The sequence below is a fragment of the Xenia sp. Carnegie-2017 genome, unplaced genomic scaffold, assembly GCF_021976095.1.
Source record: "Xenia sp. Carnegie-2017 unplaced genomic scaffold, XeniaSp_v1 HiC_scaffold_1, whole genome shotgun sequence".
Taxonomy (NCBI): Eukaryota; Metazoa; Cnidaria; class Anthozoa; order Malacalcyonacea; family Xeniidae; genus Xenia; species Xenia sp. Carnegie-2017.
Window position 1 is genome coordinate 6,699,171 of NW_025813402.1, and position 20,419 is coordinate 6,719,589.

Here is a 20,419-nt window from a genome sequence, read left to right on the forward strand (position 1 = left end):
TGTTTGTGATCGCTTCTTTCCATAATTTAAATGAATGTAATCGTCTACAATATCCCGATATATAAGAGCAATATAATTTACAAATAAATTATCTACATATTGACAAGACTTGCTTCTTTGTTAAAGCAACACCATTATTGCCTATGTCCAACAACAACAATCAATTGTCAAAAAAAACACTATCTATTTTCTTCGTAAATAAGTTTCATTAAGTTTCATAATACGGCGTTTAAGAAGATACTCAAGCACAAAAAAGCGAATTTCCTGCAGTTAAATAGCCCATTTCATGCTCAAAGCATTTGAATAAATAGTTCACATGATGTTCACGTGAGATGAAGTATTGAAGCCAGATCGACCAGTATGTAACTGCCCATCACCCGTGATTTTCTTAGCTGATAAGCAATTATCCATTTACTATCCCTCTCATATCATAAGAGATCACGTTAACTGTGCCTTTATCAGAGCGATAATACCAGATGATAGTTAGACAAATTAAGGATATATTTTTTATGTAGTAGCCTTTCCTCTTTGTACATAGCCTTCTTTTACTTTAAAATAATGGTCGATTTGTTGGATCTTCTTTAGGATCCTGTGAACAGGTAGGTATCGTGTATGTTATCGATTGATAACGCAACATTGAAATATATAGGATGGAAAAATCAAAACAAGGATGAAATTATGTTAATCACAATATGGACAAACAAATGGATCCATTGAGTACCATGAAAGTCCCCTTCGTCCACTTGTTCATCCTGTTGTCCATCCTCAGCATATCTTTCCCTTCACTTCATCTCTCAAATCACACTGAAGAATGCTTAATATAGGCTATCGACGAAATTTGATCTCAATAGTTCCAACCAATTACCAGTAAAATAGTGAATCCAGGCATGTTGACGCACGTACTCAAAGATCAAGCATTTATCTTTACAAAAACGAGTGGCTCCAATACCCGCCAGTAATATACACTTATTCCCAAATTGATATTTCCCTAATTATGCATCCAATTGTTATGAAAATTTCGTTTAAGCCTCAGATATGTGCAATGGACCTTTGACATTGCCTATTAAAAATGTTCGGTTATCTGTGATGTCATGTCTCCAAAGCACATACAACATTTGGAAATTCCAATACATTAAATATAATCGGATCACAATTACGTTTTGTTTCGTCTACACTCGAGCTTACAAACGTTGCATTTTTCTGGCTACGACATGACGTCATTGCACAGTTGCTAACGGAGTTTGGTTGCAAATAAGTAATTTCCATTGTACTGGTTTTATCTTGCCTTGTTAATAACTGCTGAAGATCATCATAATCGCTTTTCAAGTCACGTTCTGTGTTCGAGTTAAGTATATCTGTAACATGTAAGCGTGCTCTTTTTCTGGGAAGCGTGCTGGCGAAACAACCAGCTGCTTTTTCTTTTGTGCCTCTTTCGACAAGCCTAAAATCGCGAGTTGATGAAAAATCGCGACTTCTGAGACGTTTTAACGTATTTCCTATAAGGACTGTTTTACGTAGGCAGCTCTCCGGGTCCTCAATACGCTGAAGTTTATGCGCAGATAGAGTTAAAACTTTTGTTTCTCGTCTTCTTCGTGGCATTGCGATAGAACGGGCTTTGAAGCTAAAGCATTGTTTGGGTCATCAACTATGTTAAACGCGTGAAACAAACATAAGAAATACATTTTAATTAAGGCAACCCCCTGCTGCAAGTATATTGCTACCGCTAATAAATCATATTGCATTATGACTTATGCAAAAATTGTCTGGAATTTATTTTATGCCCGGGAATAAATCAATGATAAAAATGGCTTAAACCGACTTACGGCTGCCAATGAATTTGGAGGGAAGAATTAATTATAGCCGAATAGCAGGTAATTGGAATCTATGTACCTTCAAAACAGTATGCATAGTCTAAAAATTCCAAATCTTCTTCTGCAGTCTTCCATTCATATAGGAAAGCAGAATCATCAATCGTTTGAGCGTCCATTTGATGTAATAGAGTTTGAATAAGTTATCTTAGCTGTGATTGTGATCATGGCATAAAAGCAATTGTTCGCCACACTTCTAAATAGAAGACAAACGTCATTTTGGCATATAATAATGGATAATAGGATGGTAGATTGGGATGTGTATTAACTCGTTTAAACACATAATATTGATATATTGTTGTAAGTAAAGAGAACGGAACAAGCAAATCGATATGATATGTCTATCCATATTTACCACTTGTTGTTAGTTGTCTATCTCTAGATAATTACTTTAAAGGTAAATCGTCGTTTCGATATCTCCCATTTAACCGAAATTTTTTATGTAATGCACTTGTTGGTTGAAATAATTCATTATTATGCGTATGTACTAGCGCCTATATTCGCAGTTGCCCTGACACTAAACTGCTATCTAATGAATTAACATTAACATACAAACTTCCTAAGGTCAGAATGGTTCGATCAATAGAGAGATGTTTCGTCTCGTTTCATCGATTTATCTGCCCGACACATTTTTGCTACATATGCACTTACGTGATTCAAAACATACGAGTCATCGAGTTGAGATTACGATACAATATTCGAGGTTCTTGACAACTTTGAAAATTGTCTTCCAAAAAACATCTGCTCTTTAGCACTTTACGTCGCCATTCTAATTTTTTTTGAAAGATCAACATCAGAAGGGCTTCGTTACGTCACAATAACGCAACTCGTGATTGGCTATATTACATTGAATGTTGTCAATTCAATATAGTTACCTGCTCATTATGTATTCATCCATAGCTACAAAGCTTTGTGCCGCCACATATAAACTCTGAATTTATTCTTAACATCTCGACTCTGCATTCATGGATGGAACTGCTCAATTACACAATTCTTGTAACTTATGTTTTTCAATGTTTTTCCATCTCATGGCTCATGCTGTGATTTAAAAGTCACGAGAAATGTTAACATTAGTATGCTATGTGACATGTAGTATTTTCATTGAAAAATTGGTCACAATCTCATCAAATTTTTGCAGCGATAAATTCATTCGATAATCAGTACTTCGTGACCCGGTGACGTGTGCAGCACTTGTATCCAATACTTTTGTCCCCTTTGGCGTAATTCATAAACGTCACGACAACTTGTCAACATGTCGTGCCAAAAGCCTGAGCAGATGAGTCAAAGTATTTTACCGAAATCATTTTTCGACAGTTTGGTCGTTTACTTCGGTCATTATATTCAGTGGCTAACTATAGAGGGGGGCGATAGGACAAGTATGGCTTGTTGTCGGAAATTTATCTGCAGCGCAGCCAGGATTTTCTGTGAAGCGATGCATAAAAAGAAAAGAAAGGGGGCCTTAACTTTCGCTTAAACCATACAATGTATGTAAAACATAACATTTTAGGGGGGGGGCAAGAATTTTCCCAGGGATGGCCTGGCTCCCAACCCTCCCTCCTCTGTCTACATTGCTAAAATATATTTTACTTTATATTGCACTATGTGAAGTGTGCACCTTAAATAATACTAGATAGAAAATGAGACCAGCTTTACCGTTAGCCTGCGACGTGTGGCGTTTTGTCTTTTGTCATTTGTGCATTTTATCTTATTCATACATATCTTTTTGCGAATTTAATTTCGCACTTTTGCCTTTGAAATATAGTCTCAAGTTTTGAGATATTAGAGAGATTTAGCAAACACGACGTATCGTCTAAGAGGTCGTGAAAATGGCGTAAAAATGGCGTGATAAAAAAGACGTCGTGTTCGCTAAATCTCTCTATTTGTCTCTAAGTACGACTGTGTTATAATTTACACAATCCCATACCCCATGAACTTTTAAACATTAACTTCATATTTCTTCTGCATTTTTGTTCTGATATAAAGGCAGCTACTGACAAATTGGACAATCGGCCCCTCCCACACCCACCCCCCAACTAGAAAATTCCAGTTACGTCATAGGTTATATTCCTTCCTAGTAGATACAAATTTCTTCGCGTTCGAGAAAGAGAAATTAGGAAGAATTCAAATTTAACTGAAGGTTCAGTTTGACTGAATACGAACGTAATGGCATAGTGCGGCGGAAAGAAAATTTATAAATAGTAGTTAAAAGCAAAACTGGAGGTGCCGGGGATTGAACCCGGGGCCTTCCGCATGCGAAGCGGACGCTCTACCACTGAGCTACACCCCCGACAATTTATTCAGCGCTTAGTTAGTTGAAAAACTTATTTTTTTTTTCAGTATTAGCTTTCTTTCTATTTCGTAGGATGAGCATTGAGCTCTATAAGACCTGGAGGGGCAAAGGGGCCTGGGCCTCGTGGTCAAAAACATGGCGGTAATGGCGGATTTTGGTTGTCAAAACTTCCACTTTGAGAAAAATTTTTAACATTCGCTCCCTCCCGAATCCGGATGTCTATTCCTGTGTGTATTAATGACAACTAGCGAAAACAACCACGATATCGTAAGCATAAAATATTGAAAATAATGCTTCAGGTTTTTGTGAAATAGACACACACATTTAAATGAGGTAAATCTACTGTAAAATAGCGTATATGTTTTCAAGTAATGCTTTAGCTATATTAGAAATAAATATCAAACGGCATTCTTTACACTGTCAATGTGTCGTTAAGCTTTAATGCATAATCCCATGCGCAATACTTGTGTTTTTAAATATTTGTAAACAGCTTGGTGGAACTGTCTTTCTTGAATAGATGGGTAAATCTTAGTTAAAATGTCCAAAAAGGAGTTAGAAAAAGTTAGCTTACCCCTACGACTTAAGTCGACTGGAAATATATTATAAGTAGGTATGTAATTTTTTTGAGTTTTTTTTGGTAGGATTGATTCTGGGTGTCTTATAAAGTATTATGATATTCTGATAAATCTACTGAGAACTTATGAGGAAAATATCTTGAACTAGGAGAGCAAAAGAACGAAATTCAGAAATTCTCTAATCATGTTGCTGGTTCTGTTTTGAGCCAAGATATTAGAAATTGGATTGTTATTGACAACCATGGATCTACTACTGAACAGAACTACATTAATTTCCCATTTAAAATACTATTTCTTAAATCAAAGTGCATTGTTTTCTCTGACATAACACTTTTCTTATTGCTGCATGAAGGCAAACCTGTTAAGATAATTATAATGTAGGTGAAGATATTTAGCAGGTTGTATAATTGTTATTATACAGACATTATTTATGATATTATGGCCTTGTGTAATGTATGTCAAGAACTTATTTTTCAAAATGCTAACCTTACTTTTCTTTTGTTTCCTTACAAATTACAGTTACTTATACTAATTTTTCTAGGTTCAAACAACTTGACAAATTTTTGAATTTTACATTATGCCATTGAATTTTCTTTTTGTCTTTTGGTAAAATAAGTGAATGACTTAAAATCAAGTTTATCTAAAATAGTATTTTGTACAAAGTAACTATACATAATTGGAAAAGTCTCATGTTGAAGGCAGATGTGGCTTCTTTTACTAGATTGCTACTCTTATTCTTTTAAATGATATCGTAATTCTTCATAAGACATAAAAAGTTCTTTGCCATTAATTTTTGCTTCTTCCACATTCAACTTCATTGCAACCAATGCATCTTATGTGAATTTTTAATCACCTGGAATTGAAAGACGTATGGATTTTGTCAGATGATGCAGTACTGTATTTAATGTTTCATGCATGTCATGATAAGCTTTTCTTGAGCAAATATTTCAAGGTAGGAACAAAATTTGGTACATTATTGAACAAAGTAGTTTTTATCTTGATTTTGATGTACTAACCTGTTTACTACACTGTGTAACAAACAATTCATTTACAGAAACACCAGATGGCATTTATAAACTTTTAGCATAAAGCAAACCTTTACACACCATCATCATGCTTGTTCAAATCTGTCAAATTGTCCAGGCTAGCTGTTTAATACAGGTAATTTTTATTGTACGACATGTACCAAAGAGCTCATTAATTAATCCTGCACTGCATTTGATTTCAATACAGCTCTGTCCTTAATATTTGCTTCATATTTTCAGAAAAATATCATGAAAAAATCCTCCATTTCAACTCAGTTGAAACAAGGAGTTTTAAGATATGCATATCTCGATAAGAACTGGTTGCTTTGCCTCGTCTAGCAATCGATTAAGTAAAGAACAAATAAGACTGGATAAACATAGCTTAAATTATAACTTAGGAGTAAAAACATTCACAAAATATATACCATCACACTTCAAGTATTGACTTAAAACAAAACACTGAACACTTTAAATAGTAAACAATCTTACGTTGCTTACCGGTGTCATGAAATGTTTCCTTTTCTGGCATTACTTCAGCATCCGTATAGCAAACAAGTTTGCAGCATGTTTTAAAGATAAAATTTCTAAAAGTTCTTGTGCTTGGCATTGATATTTTATATAATCGCAATTGTGGTTGTCAAATCCGGGTGGGCGAAAAAAATTTCATTTTATGAGCCCGCGTCTTTCCGCTGACTTTGACAACCAAAATCCGCCATGTTTTTGACCACGCGGCCGCGCGCTGATAATTTATAGTAATTTTGTTGACGTTTCCCCTCCAGGTCTTATAGAACTCAATGAGGATGAGTTATGAGTGGTTATGAATGGTTACGAAGTACAGTGGAGTCATTTCAGACTTTCTGTTAACAATTTTCAAAACGAAGAATAACTTCTATTGGATAACTAACCGAGACACATAGAAAGCATTTTCCAAACAATATTATTGTGAAAAGTATACATTGCGATAAATAATTGCAACACTCATAAAATTACATTCAATTTTACATACAAGTACTAAGTTATATTAAGTGAGCCTTCGTTTTTTCAATTCCGCGGTCAAGAACTATACATCTCCCATACTTTATGTAAAGCAATGTATCAACAATTTGTAAAATTAGACTCCATCAACGCATTCTAAAGATAAAATTTATACAAACGTTTTTTCAATATTTACCAGTGGTCATCTTTAATCTATTGAATTCTTTGTGGTTGTCTCAGTTTATAATCATTATGGTAAGTGTTTTTTAATTTAATAACCATTTAAGTACCCGAAATAACGTCGAAAGTTTCGTATTTATTCTTTCATACGACAACTTGATTTGAATCTGTGTAGACTGAAAACTTGTGTGTTTCTTCACAAACGAAATGCTGTACCGTTATTTTTATGTTCTTATTGTAATATGGATTTTTTTTGCAAGTATCATCAAAAATTCGAAGCTAAATTTCTTTCGTTTCGTTTTCACCACCATTGACCACCTGTTGTAAGCGAGTGTAGCTATTTTAAAATGTTTTATCTGATAATCTCTTTACGTGTTTTGTTTCAGCCACATACCATCTTATTGATTCAGCCTAATCGCCAAGAAAGTCGGACATATGCAGATTATGAAGAACTTGAAGATTGTATGGAAGGTAAGTTTTCTTTAGATTGTGTTTCAGGAGGATTGAAAAAGGCTCAAAACTTTCTCTTCCTTGAGGATAATAATGATTTTCTACTTTTCTTATGCCTATTATTCAGGTGTATGTAAAATTTATGAAGAGCATTTAAAAAGATCCAATCCTGACAGTCCTTCCATTACTTATGACATAAGTCAACTGTTTGACTTTATTGACTCATTGCAAGACGTTGTTTGTCTTTGGTAAGTAATTCAAAAGAAAATCTTTAGTATTGATGAATAATTTTAAATGCAATGAACTACTAATCATGTAATTTCTTGTTCATGTAGTTTGGACATAAAAAGTGGAAATTATGAACCACATGATAAAGAATGGGTGAAGGAACAAATATATTCAATGTTAAGGAAACAGGCGGGAAAGAATTGATTTTCTGTCATTGCATTGAAGATTTCGTTGTGTTATGTGGGAAAAACGTTTGATCATAGTAATAACAATAGAAACAATTTGTTTATTCATTAAAGTAGTACTTGCATGAAACTTACTGTGTACAAAATGTTTATGATTTTGATGGTCTCCCTTTAAGAAAGTAAAATGTACATAATGCATTTGGGGGAGTTTTTTTTTATTTTTTACTTTGTGTTTAATGTGTTATAAATAGCAATGTTAAATGTAGAGTTTGTTATTTGATGTATTTTTTCCAGATAAATATTTTGGAACATTGGAGAGTATGCTATATGCTGGCAAGATTTTAATTTTTTGGGGGGTGGGGGCAAAACACCGCCAAAATGTCACAAATATATTAAGCTCAGTTTCATTAAATGGACATATTCAAGTTGTGTATATAAAGCATTATTATAGAAAATACTGGAGGGTGACTTCCCCCCCCCCCACTCCCCCCTTTGCCAGTGCCACTGTTTTCCATCAAAAAAGTTACTTGTTTCTTGAGTTTTATTTTCTATTTCTCACTCTATTTTCTAAACTTGAAAACTTGAAACAGCTTGTATCTTGTCCCACTTCCGTTTTCATGGTTCTTTTCTGTAGATTGGGTTCTATTTCCCAGGATGCAGGAAGATCATTGGGAGACGAAATGAAAATGAAGCACTTGCACAGTTTCAATTTTGAATTTTCAAAATGGAAACACGAGTCCGGTTGTGAAACATCAAAAGACATGAAGATGAACAGTTGAACACGTTTGTTCGACTTTAAAGTAATATTGTTGAGAAAATGTCGTTTCAAGCCCCTCCACAGCCGAATATGGTCCCTCCTGTTGTGCAAGGGAACCTGATGCCTGGTTTTATTCCTCCACCTCCAATACCACCTGTCTTCACTGGCTTTCCACCGTCATCTCAAAACCAACAAGGTATAAGGTCTATTTTAAGAACGTAGGAAAATTTTGAGTACATCTCATGGAAAGTTGGTATTCAGCTTTGTTTTATTTTTGGCTTTTATAAATAATCAAGAAGATTATTGCTTGACTTCATCCCTGTTCCACTATCAACCTGAATTTAGTAGTTTTATTGAACGTTTTTGGAGAGTTTTTCTCATTCATATTTAACCCTCACAAAGCAATATTGAAAAGTATTTTGTTTAATGCTTTATTGTTAGCCCATGTATATAATTTTGTTTATTTTGATATAGGTGGTCCAGGATTTTCTAATAACTCTGCTGTAAGATATAGCAACAACTATCAAATCATATAATTAAGACGAGGAACTTTCATGCATTTTTTTGAGTTTTTTTTTCTCATGTAAAACAGCAGAATAACCAAAACAGACTTCAACCACATTATGCAAAAAAAGCAAGTGAATATTATGATAAAAAGACTTTTCAACAGGTTTGAATTTGTGTTGTTTGTTTGTTCAAATTGGATGAAATGTAAAAACACATTTTATTGATAAAGAATTTCAAACCTCCCAATGGGAAAGCACCAACAGTTACAGTTTTTGTTGGTAACATAACTGAACATGCAAGCGATGCTCTCATTAGACAACTATTAATGGTATGTAGACTACATCTGCATATTTACATAATTGTTGTGTTTTTGCAAGTGTCAAGTTGCTTGTGCCTATTGTTCAATGCTATAGAAATGTGGTATTGTTATTAATTGGAAGCGGGTTCAAGGGGCTGATGGTAAACTACAAGGTATGTTTGTTTGTCAATAAACTTCAATGTCTTATGAATATTAGTTAGATTTCACAACAAGATTCTTTTCTACAGCTTTCGGCTTCTGTGAGTATGTTGATCCTGAAACTGGACTTCGAGCCATTCGCTTGCTTCATGATTTGTCATTTGGAGAGAAAAATTTAGTGGTATGCGTTTACAATATTTGTCCAATTGGAGTTTGGAGAAGGAAAATGTAGAAAATTGGAGTTTTGGTTTTTATATCAGGTAAAAGTTGACCAAAAGACAAAAGAAATGCTTGAGGAATATAAAAAGACAAAAGCAGGAACAGAAAATGTAAGAAATTAAAGTCTTTGGTTATTATGTTATACTGTGCTAGTTTTATTCCATTATTCATTTACTTTCAGGAAGAAGTCAAACAGGATGATGATGAGCTAGATGAGGCTACAAAGGTCTGTGTATTTTTTATATTTCATTAAACATTTAGCATAACAAGAAATTTTAATGTTAAAACATTAAAAGATTAATGTTAAACATTTAATGTTAAAACATTAGAATTTCTTGTTATGCTAAATGTTTAATGAAATTTAAACTTCTAGAGTCAAGATGTTGAAGTGAAAAATGCCATTACTGCATTGTTAAATGAAAACTCAGATGTCCTTTCAGGAAATTCAAAGGTTTGCATTCAAATTTGCTTACTGACTTTGTAGGAAGCTTTGCCGCACATTTCTAGTCCCGTGAAATTTTCGTAAAAAGAAAATATTTTTTTCAGCTCCTGTTTCAAAGTGGAGGCAAACACATAGTGGCAGTGAGGTAATGCTTAAACAAAACTGTTACAGCATGAGATTACTTATACTGACTCATGATTTGATAGCAGTGGCAAAGTCAGCCTGCAAGTTTTATTTGTGCTTTGTGAATTTCAGATCATTATTACCATTCATTTCTTTTCAGGCAATAAAAAAACATATGAAATTAAATAGTAATTAATTAATGTAGTTTGTTGTTTTTATAAATTCATTTCTGTTTCACCTATTGAAACCATCGTGGGGTGGGAAGTACAATTGAAATACACGTGTTTTGAATGTATATTTGGATTTTTTCATTTCAAAACTGACATTTCTTTTCTTAAGTCTTTGTCTAAGTAATATTTTCAGCTATTGAAACAAAGAGAGCCTGGTTTGAAGAAAATCATGATTTTTGAACATTAGGAGAACTTGGAAGGTTTGGGAATGGACAAGGAGAGAAAACATTTGATATCAAAAGAGATTCGATCCTTTAGAGATACATACAAGGTAATTTTGGTTCACCTTCTACTCAGCATTGTTCTAAACTATCCTTATTAATCCATAAACGTTTTGTTAACCTTTACAACCATATTTTGAAATGTTTCCTTACAACTTTTTTGTATACTTAAATAGTTGATTAGATTTTTGTCCATCCATGTGAATATAATATTTAGATACTAAAGTCTAGTTTAAAACTACATAGAATGACTATATATCATCTCAAGATAACTTAGTTAAGAAACAAATAAATCCAATGAATTGTACATTTGGGTGTTAGGTGAGGCTCTTACTTAACTATATTATTGCCCACAAAATAGTGTCGAGATGACGAGATTTTGAGAAAACACGTGGCTACAGTTTTGTCATAATTCCTCTTGTTCTTAGGCATGAACCTACGGTAGGGTAAGTCGCAATAAAATCACATCAAGAATATATATGCTTGTAGAGCTAAACAAAGCCATACTTCGTTGTCTTTATTTCCAAGAAAATTGTGGTATAAAATTTTGTGAATGTAGTTGATCGTAATGTAAGTTGGGATTTTAAGAAAAGTAGTATTTTTTTGCCTAACAATCTGTGCATTTGTTTTCAGGTGGAGTCAGGTATTCTTCAATATTTTTAATGCAATTGTTCTGTGTATGTTCTAGTAAAGTATTGTGTACCACTCTAGATCGTGTTAGATATATATACATTCACTTACGGCTTTCTTGTTTACAACATGTAGTTGTCTTGTTTTTAAATTTCTAGCTTACAAATAGGTATGTTTGAGTTTATAAAATCAATTTTTTCTTGTTGGTTGCTCAAAGAATATAATAATCAGTGTTAACCACGGCACAAACAAAAACTTGGAACTTTCAAGGATGAAATGGTGTTTTTCAGGGTCACAATTCAATAATTTGTTTTGTTTTTACTTAGCGACATATCATCAAAATTACCGTTAGAGTAATCTCATATTTGAACAGCCGGCCCAAATCCCAAAAAACAGCATCGAATCTTCCTTGTTCTATTGTTTGAGCAGTGAGTTTGAGGCTTTGAACTATAATATTATCTTTTTAAAATTGCTTTATTGTTTACTTGTTTATATCTTTTTCTATCTCATGTAGCGTCAACTGTATGTTTAACAATGAACCAATTCTCTCTTTCTGCTCAAATATGCTATGTTTTTATCTAGTTTGTTTATTTTACAGGACTCACAAAAACAGCAAAAGGATGAAAAAGACGAGGACCGTGGAAAGGAGCGCGATAAAGCACGGCCGCGCAGTCCTGATACTGAGTCTCGAAGTAGAAGTTTAGAACGAGGCAAAGATCGCTCTGATGACCGCAGTAGAAGTCGAAGCAAGGAGCGTGATAGAGATAGAGATCGAGATCGGGAGCATAGAGAACGCGACAGAGAGAGACGAGATCGTGATAAAAGGTTGTGAAAATTAAACATGTATCTTTTCTTCTTGGGGATTTCCTTCATTTTCTTTCAAGACTGTACTTTTACTTCCGTATCTGTCGTGTATCTATAGGGATAGGGAACCTGAACGAAGAGACGACAGAAGAGATCGCGATATCCGGGATGGTAGAGGATCTTCAAGGTCAGCTAGGGATAGAGAAATAGATGAGGATGATTCGTATGAAAAAAGAAAACGGGAAAGACGGCAGAAGGAACGAACACAAGCGTATTTAGAGGTAAGGTGCTTATAACGGATTTGTTGTACTGTACGCGATCAACATAAATTAACGTTGAATGTATTCTCAATATAGTTTTTATGGTATTTATAAAATATACATTTATAAAATCAAACCTAATCTTGGTGGACTCTAATCTTTATAACGAGAATTCCATTTATCTCATTGGTGACAGCAATCATAGATTTTTATGTAAAAATTAGTGAAAGTCAGGCTTTATGTTGTGAAAGTTGACTTTATTTTTGAAAAATAGTTCCGAATAGTTCCTTATAACGTATTTTGAATCAACATGTTTCTATAAAATATTCAGTGGCTCTTGACACATTGAAAGTGTGACATTTTTCTTTCTTGTTTCCAATTGAAGCGTCTGAAAGCTTGGGAGGCTAGAGAAAGGAAAAAAGCAAGAGAATATGATCGCGAAATTGAGAAAGAAAGAGAAATTGAAAACGAACAAGTAGGAAAGATAATTTAATTGTTATGTATGGACGATGTTTGTATTTGCTTATCGGAATTAAAACTTAAAGACACTTTGATATATTTATATGTTTAATTAAAAACTAATAATTTTTTATTTTACAGTCTAAAGAAAAGAAACATTTACTGGAGTTTCTTGAAGATTACGATGATGATCAAGATGATCCGAAATATTACAGGTTTTTAAAATCATTTAAAAAGCTGAAAGACAGCTGTTTTTAAATAATAACGACAGTTTTCAAAGAGTATTTTTTACTGTAGTCGTTAACTTGCTGCTCTACAATAATGAACAATTATCGTTTACTAAGGTTTCAGTTATCGTTAAATGATTCGGTAACATGATAACTTTATACATCACTTTCTTTGCAAGCTAACCCAATTATCTCCATTTGGCATATACAGTCACTTCTTTAAACAAATATGTTTTAAGAATATTTTCTATTACCAATGTTTCAATTTACAATATTTTACGTTTCGTCTATAGAGGCAGTTCATTTGACCGACGTTTGCAGTCTCGTCTTCAAGAGATGGAAACAGACGATAAAGATAGACAACGCGAATTAGAAGAGATCGAAGAAATCAGAAAAAGACTGGGGGATAAGGCATTGGCTGTAGAACCACAAGAGGAACCCATGGTATGCGGCAATAGTTCGGATTGTTTTAATTGAAGACAATTTCGCTGGCGCTTTTCAGAATCTGATTTGTATCTGTGGAATTTATGTTTCTCTTCTTTATTTTTACTATATATTTGCCTTTTTTTTCAACTATTTTTCTTGTACAGCAGCAAGATTCAGAATCTGAACCAGAAGCGGAGCCTGAACCGGAGCCAACAAGACCGACACTACAGGCGACCTTTAAACCAACTGTGGCTCCAGTGGTTAGTATAGTTTATATGTGGCTATATTTCAAAAAATATGCAATAAACAGAATATGAAAATGACCTTAATATAGTGACTGTTTGCAGACTGCAGTTGTTCCCCCCACGTATGTATGGTAAACATGGGTAGTTCTTCGGGGGGGTAGTTATTCCCCACGTATGTATGGTAAACGCGGGTAGTTTTTCAGGGGGGGACTGACTGTTCAGACATAGCCGGAAGAATACATCAATACAATGCCCTGGTTTAGCAATAAATCATTGAATTTTTCACTTTGAATAAACTTCTCCATGAATGCTGGCTACTCCTCTTCCCGTATCGGGTTTAATGTTATACAGTAACTGCTTTTCAGTATACAGTTTTTCAAAAATGGTTAATTATTCTATAATTGTTTGCTAGGTGGAAAGATCTTCTCGGAGTCCTTCACCTGTAAAACAGCATGACACACAAAAGTCGTTCTCCACAGTCAACAACCAACAACTTCAGCAACATTCTTTACAACAACAAATACAACAACCACAAAAAACGATGCAACTGCAACATCAAACACAGGAAAGCGAAGTGGACGCAACGAACGAAACTCCTTCACAAAAGAAAACTTTTGTTCTTGAAATGAAAACAAAAGGACCAGTAGTATGTTCTTTAGTACTGTTCACTGGAAGACCATGATGGTACGAGAAAACTTATTAATCTACCCGCTTATCCCTACTTTCTCACTAACAGGCCTCCGACAGGAAAAAACTGGAAGCAGTCTTTAACAATGAAGAGGATTCACTTTCTGCCTTGGCGCCAAAGCGTAAACTTGTCCCTCTAGATTATTCTGAAGAAGAAAAAAATGCAGTCGCCACAGCAAAGAGTGCAGAAGAGAAAAAGAAAAGTATAAAGACTCTAATAGAAAGAATTCCAACGGCAAAAAATGAACTTTTTGCATATTCACTTGATTGGGAATGTGTGGACCAGGTACGCTGTTCCTTACCTTATCCAAATAACTCATGGGTTTTCTAACTGTCGTTGTTTTTTCAATGCGTAAAGATATGTAGTTTCTTGCCTGTCATCTGATATTTTTTACTGGTTATTTATTACACCTAACGGACAGCACACAAGACATTTTGGTGGATTGAAGCTTTAGTTAATCATGGGAACAAAGTCGTAAATATTCTAGACCATATGAGAAACAGAAAGATGAATTTTTCACTTTCTATTTAGAGTTTGATTGATCGTCGAATTCGTCCTTGGGTAAATAAAAAGATTGTTGAATATATTGGAGAAGAAGAGCCAAGTCTTGTCGAATTCATGTGTTCCAAAGTACTGTAAACTTTTGAATCAATAACATTAATATTTCACCAGTTCCAATACCATAATCATTACTAAAAGCCTCTCTAATGCTTTGATAGAAATACCTCTGATAGTGGTGTTTTGATTAAAACTAGAACTTCATAATTAATGAAAGATGCTATACATATAATATGTTAATGTACTATGTACAAGTAATGTAATTTGTTGCTTATTATTTAGCTCCTTGCAAGAAGTCCACCGAAAATATTCTTAAAGATGTTTCAATGGTAAGATGAGGGCTGTTAAATGCACAACTCTTACTGCATGTGACAAAAAAACTTTTGCAGCTGATAAATATTCATCATTTGTCTTTTGTTTTTAGGTTCTTGATGATGAAGCTGAAGTGTTTGTTGTGAAAATGTGGAGACTGCTTATTTATGAAACAGAGGCAAAAAAAATTGGATTAGTTAAGTAGAAATGACAACATCTTTGTAATCATGACTATATAAGTTGCCACACACTTTTATTGTTTATCTGCTCGTTTTTGTTTGCCTTAACAACCCTTGAATCATGTTTTGTGAAAACGTACTCTGGTATGGCCTATCCATTTCAATTGGACATCACAGTAACTTGAAGTCAATGTTTTGCAAATATAATGACACATGTGGAAGAATTTTCAAGTGGAAATTGGCAATTAAGCATACAAAAATGGTTTTCAATCAATTCATGTCCATATGTTATTTAAGCAAAATTTCATACTAAGTAAAAGAGAAGAACTAATTACAGACTGTTTGAAACGTTTAGGTCATGTAATTTTGGTGAACTTTGGTTTGAGTTTAGTTCGTATTTTAACCTCCATTATAACCTGAACCAAACAATATGCAACAGCAAAAAACCAGAATATGTTCCAAGATGAACCTGCAAAGCAAGTAATGATAATTCAAATTATAATGGTAAATTATAGATGTGATGTGGAAGGGAATTTTTTAAAATGCACTTTTATATACAGTCAAATCTACCTTTAAGAAAAACAGCTTTGAGGTAGGCTAGTATGGGGTGAATGCCAATAAGGAATATGTTGTTACTAAGTATTCCAGAAATTAGTGAGCACATGCCAGCCAAAGCATGAAGACGTCTGGTTGTAGGTGATGACATATTATGCTATGACACAAATTGTTAATGAGCAAAATGATGATCCACAATAAGCCAAAATACATCCACGTATGTACCTCAATATATTGAAATGTCTTGGTTTTCTCTAATTTGCCCATCATTGCTTCTAAGAACACACCAAACCATTGAATTAATGACCAATATACAAAATGGACGTATGCACCATGCCAATAATACACATAACCAAATGTTGTTATTGAACTTAGCATTTGTCGGAAAGCGCCATTCTTAGAGCCTCCCAATGGAATATAAATGTATCTATTGGAGAAAGAAATGTGTGCTAAGTTAAATGCTTCAATAGTATATGGTAAAAACTATCCCATTTTCTATCACTAGCAAATGATCACCAATAACTGGATAAATGCTACTAACATTCAAATATTAGCCATATAGCTTAGGGAAAAAAACTAGCCTGGGGTAATACAAATCACAACTGCTAGAGCAGGGGTGGGCAACCTCTCCAGTCGGCGGGCCAGATTTAAGAGAATGAAGTTATTGGTGGGCCGGATTATTACATGAATAATATTCAATATTCGATGGTCGGATACAGTCAGCGGGCCAGTCAAAATCCCTTCAGGGGTCTAACTTGGCCCGCAGGCTGTATGTTGCCCACCCCTGTGCTAGAGTGTATATATCTATGTTTTTTGTTAGGTAAGAGGATATTATCCCATAAATTATATAAGGTACTCACTTCATTAGCCAATTATGCAATCCTTTATCAAATGTCCTAGGAAATAAAGCATACATGTATGGATGATGATTCCATTATTGAGCCTGGCAAGTATGAATTTCATAGTGGACAATTTGGCATTGTGTTTTACTCACTTCCACATAGTCGTAAAAAGATAAATATTTAAGACACACATAGGTATGTCAGGTGGATTGATGCCATCCAATCTTGAGTACATTCCTGCTACTCGATAAAATATGACATACTTCACAGAAAAAAATAATACTTGAAGATACACAAGACCACTTGAGAAAAATAGCGAGTAATTTTCTATGATATATAAATCCTTGCTTAGTGATGACACATAAAGGTAATGAGAACTGATTTCAACCACAAAATGCCAAAATATTGATCGAACACCATCCCATGCAAAAGATTTCAAGACTTTCTTTGACAATGGTGCAGGTGGTTTGCTGACCTGTTTAAGATGAAATCTTCTGTAAATAATGCATTCATCATATACATGAGTATTTCAGAATTTCAAACCTGTATATAAAAGTCATCAAAATTGACTACTGGTCCACTGCAGAAAAGGGGTAGGTAAAAATTGTATCCAATTAAGTCCACAAAACCATATTTTATGGTGTTTGTAGATTTTTCTTTCTTTGCTGCATAACAACTGTCCAAACAAAAACTTGTTCCCTTTAGCTGACACATGAGGGAGGTAATTAAAGCAAAATCACCTTCCCAACGATTTCTGTTAAAAGTGTAAAACTACAAATGATGAAGGAAAATGCTGGTCAGTTTGCATGAACAGTGTTTTTGAGCTATTTCAGAACACCAGTAAACTTAAACTACCTGTAGTTTTATTGACTGGTTGAATGAGACAAAAGATATCAACAAAGAAATACAAAGCAACCAACAAATCACAATTGATTTAGTCTTTGATGCAATGAAGTATACCACATTGTGCCCCAGAAAAATCATTGTTTGTTTCCAACCAAGACTGTAAGTCAGACAACCAAATGGAAATATTGCAAAGTAAGCCATTCTGTACTACAAGGGAAAGTATAGTGTTGAGTGTTTCATTTGTGTATGAGATGATCCGCATGATTTGTGGACACCTGTGGATACAACCAGGACACCAAACGATTGCCAACAGAATGGAGTGACAACCCAATCATTAAAGGAACCATCAGCCTTTTCCAATATTGCCACTCAAAATCTGAGTTATCCTATCCATAAACATGTACATTATCAACAAAAACTTGTTTTTCTTAACGCATACTACTAGTGAATAGAATTAACGAAAGTGTTTGCCTTCTTTCTACCCAAGATTTTCCAACCATCAGTGAAGTCTGGCGAATAGAGCTCTTTTGGATTTTCTGGTAACGTTAATAAACGTATATTTAAAAAATAAATTTATAGCTTTACAAATGAGAAAATCTAGTACTAAACTTGTTTCAATACAATTGATACGTCAATGTTAAGGATCTGTTTACCTTGTGGAAATATGTAAACTTGGTAAACAGCCATCGCGAAGAAATATAAATATATTGCGAAATAAATAACCTTTTCCAGAAGTGATAATTCTGCTACTGCACCAATTTTTGGTTTTTCAATTTCATTTGGTTTTTCCATTTCATTTGGTTTTTCCAATTCCGAAGTCAGTGTAGAATCTAATTACAACTTGTCCAAACAAAGTCATAATTCATTTATGTAAATGAATAAAATGACTAAAGTCTTTTATTTGTGTTATTTAGCAGTAAACCGTTACATACTGTAAACCCAATTTGACAATCTGATTGGCCAAGAAAGTCATAGAATTTTGTCTACTCTTTTCTGAGTGAACGGAATGGGGTGTGAAATTTGCTCAACTCTTGGATATTGAAAGGAATTCTCCTTAGTTTCTTTATGTTTCTTAGCAGAGTATATCGACAGGCGTTACAGCTTTGTGCAACCAGAAATTATGCTCGTTTCATGCACGCAGAATCTGGAAAATGCGCCATTAATAATGTCGAATTGTATTATGAAAAAGTTGGAGACGGACGTAAGGTGCTGCTTTGTCTTCCCGGTGCCTTAGGCTCGACACGTTCAGATTTTGGTCCGCAACTTGATGCACTAACCAAGGACTTCACTTTGGTGGCTGTTGATCCCAGAGGATATGGTAAATCGATACCACCAAAACGTGATTTTCCTTTAAACTTCTTCCATCGAGATGTAGAGGATGCCGTTGGTCTTATGAAACAAATTGGTATTTTTTCAATCTTTGAGGCTACATTTAAGTTTTGAGGACTGTTTTTAGCTATAATTTTATCTTATTCAAGGTTATGAAAGGTTCTCGATTCTTGGCTGGAGTGATGGTGGAATATGTGGTTTAATCCTGGCTGGCAAACACCCGGAGGTTGTGGAAAGTATGGTTGTGTGGGGATGTAATGCTTCTGTGACTGAAGAAGATCTTAAGTTGTATGAAGCTATTCGAGATGTTTCCAAATGGAATCCAAAAATGAGGCAACCTTTAGAAGGTATTTACCTTGTGTCAATTAAGAAAGAGTTAGGTTTAATTTACCATTTGAGCAGAGGCTAACTAGAATGTTAATTGGGGAGGGGTGTATATTCATATATTCAGTTGTGCCCTACTGGTTTCTTTGGAAATTACTTTCAAAAAAAATCAGTAGGGCACAACAGAATATATGAATATGCACCCCCCAATTATCGTTCTAGTTACACCTCTGCATTTGAGATCACAAGGATAGTGTCATTTTCTTGATCTATGTTAACTGGCATTATAAATTTTTTGTTTAAGAACTTTATGGTGATGGTGTTCAAGATCTCTTTAGTGGCTGGATAGATTGTTTAACTCGTATTTTTCATGAGCATGAAGGGAACATCTGCCAAGAGTTTTTATCAAAAATTTCTTGCCCAACATTGATCATACATGGTGAAAAAGATCCCCTTGTGCCCACATTTCACCCTCAGTATATTCACAAAAACGTTAAAGATTCAGTATTGCATTTCATGCCAGAAGGTCGTCACAATCTGCACTTGCGTTTTTCTGAGGAGTTCAATAAATATGTTACCGATTTTTGTAATGTGTAATACAATAAAATACAGAAATTTTATCCAAATAGAAGATGTTTATTTTTGTGCTTGTTAATGCCCTAATTTTAAAAGCTCACTCACACTTACTCTGCCATCATAGCTATTCCAAGACAGTGCTTTCACTCAACTGATTGCTTTGTTTGAATATTTTAGTAGAAATCTTGCCATTGATGGAGAAATGAGATTTCCTAGTCATTGATATATATCAAACAACATTTAACTGAATGTGTTATATGCATTTTAATGATATATACAATACACAATAATACATAATGATATGTTGTTGTTCATTTGCGACATTTGTTGAAAAAGAAAAGCGCGCCAAAGAGAGATGATTTTACAACAAATATGGCGATAGTTTTTTTGAACTAGTTTTCTGCGCAAAAAATGCTAGCTCCTACTC

General features: G+C 34.2%; 4 protein-coding genes, 3 long non-coding RNA genes and 1 other non-coding gene across 9 annotated transcripts; 4 read left to right on the plus strand and 4 right to left on the minus strand.

The window, feature by feature from the left end:
• Positions 1–2: 2 nt before the first annotated feature.
• Positions 3–3,146, minus strand: LOC124443569. Of its 2 annotated transcripts, none has more exons than XR_006947678.1 (4): positions 2,744–3,146; positions 2,520–2,637; positions 1,891–2,061; positions 3–1,645 (listed from the first exon to the last, which is right to left on the minus strand). It is a non-coding gene; the product is annotated as an uncharacterized LOC124443569 (long non-coding RNA). The 2 variants fall into 2 exon arrangements; XR_006947677.1 differs by having other exon boundaries at positions 1,891–2,064; positions 2,744–3,028.
• LOC124443577 lies at positions 1,643–2,355 on the plus strand. Its single transcript, XR_006947679.1, has 2 exons — positions 1,643–1,871; positions 1,955–2,355. It is a non-coding gene; the product is annotated as an uncharacterized LOC124443577 (long non-coding RNA).
• A 937-nt stretch (positions 3,147–4,083) lies between the features above and the next one.
• Trnaa-cgc lies at positions 4,084–4,155 on the minus strand. The gene has a single exon. It is a non-coding gene; the product is annotated as a tRNA-Ala (tRNA).
• Positions 4,156–6,674: 2,519 nt separating this feature from the next.
• On the minus strand, positions 6,675–7,120 carry LOC124442517. The gene is made up of 2 exons (XR_006947272.1): positions 7,024–7,120; positions 6,675–6,889 (listed from the first exon to the last, which is right to left on the minus strand). It is a non-coding gene; the product is annotated as an uncharacterized LOC124442517 (long non-coding RNA).
• On the plus strand, positions 6,852–8,102 carry LOC124442506 (enhancer of rudimentary homolog). The gene is made up of 4 exons (XM_046993018.1): positions 6,852–6,988; positions 7,300–7,384; positions 7,491–7,611; positions 7,699–8,102. The coding sequence occupies exons 1-4, from the start codon at positions 6,986–6,988 to the stop codon at positions 7,793–7,795; spliced, it is 306 nt and encodes a 101-aa protein (XP_046848974.1). The 5' UTR covers positions 6,852–6,985; the 3' UTR covers positions 7,796–8,102.
• Positions 8,103–8,429: 327 nt separating this feature from the next.
• LOC124434245 (RNA-binding protein 25-like) lies at positions 8,430–16,034 on the plus strand. Its single transcript, XM_046984132.1, is given in 23 exon segments — positions 8,430–8,729; positions 9,008–9,036; positions 9,126–9,203; positions 9,270–9,368; positions 9,454–9,511; positions 9,587–9,678; positions 9,758–9,826; positions 9,898–9,942; positions 10,090–10,167; positions 10,277–10,303; positions 10,699–10,782; positions 11,961–12,187; positions 12,285–12,447; positions 12,812–12,901; positions 13,027–13,100; positions 13,406–13,556; positions 13,703–13,798; positions 14,196–14,429; positions 14,520–14,756; positions 15,003–15,101; positions 15,312–15,333; positions 15,336–15,358; positions 15,454–16,034. Coding segments are annotated over 23 exon segments (2,304 nt in total). The 5' UTR covers positions 8,430–8,593; the 3' UTR covers positions 15,547–16,034.
• Positions 15,784–18,679, minus strand: LOC124434226 (protein-cysteine N-palmitoyltransferase HHAT-like). Its single transcript, XM_046984110.1, has 10 exons — positions 18,417–18,679; positions 18,235–18,299; positions 18,039–18,149; positions 17,773–17,970; positions 17,461–17,688; positions 17,070–17,392; positions 16,936–16,971; positions 16,301–16,502; positions 16,091–16,232; positions 15,784–15,989 (listed from the first exon to the last, which is right to left on the minus strand). The coding sequence occupies exons 1-10, from the start codon at positions 18,553–18,555 to the stop codon at positions 15,877–15,879; spliced, it is 1,557 nt and encodes a 518-aa protein (XP_046840066.1). The 5' UTR covers positions 18,556–18,679; the 3' UTR covers positions 15,784–15,876.
• A 33-nt stretch (positions 18,680–18,712) lies between these two features.
• On the plus strand, positions 18,713–20,042 carry LOC124434237 (valacyclovir hydrolase-like). The gene is made up of 3 exons (XM_046984121.1): positions 18,713–19,168; positions 19,242–19,439; positions 19,721–20,042. Exons 1-3 carry the CDS (start codon positions 18,829–18,831, stop codon positions 20,011–20,013), a joined length of 831 nt encoding a protein of 276 aa, XP_046840077.1. The 5' UTR covers positions 18,713–18,828; the 3' UTR covers positions 20,014–20,042.
• Positions 20,043–20,419: the final 377 nt, after the last annotated feature.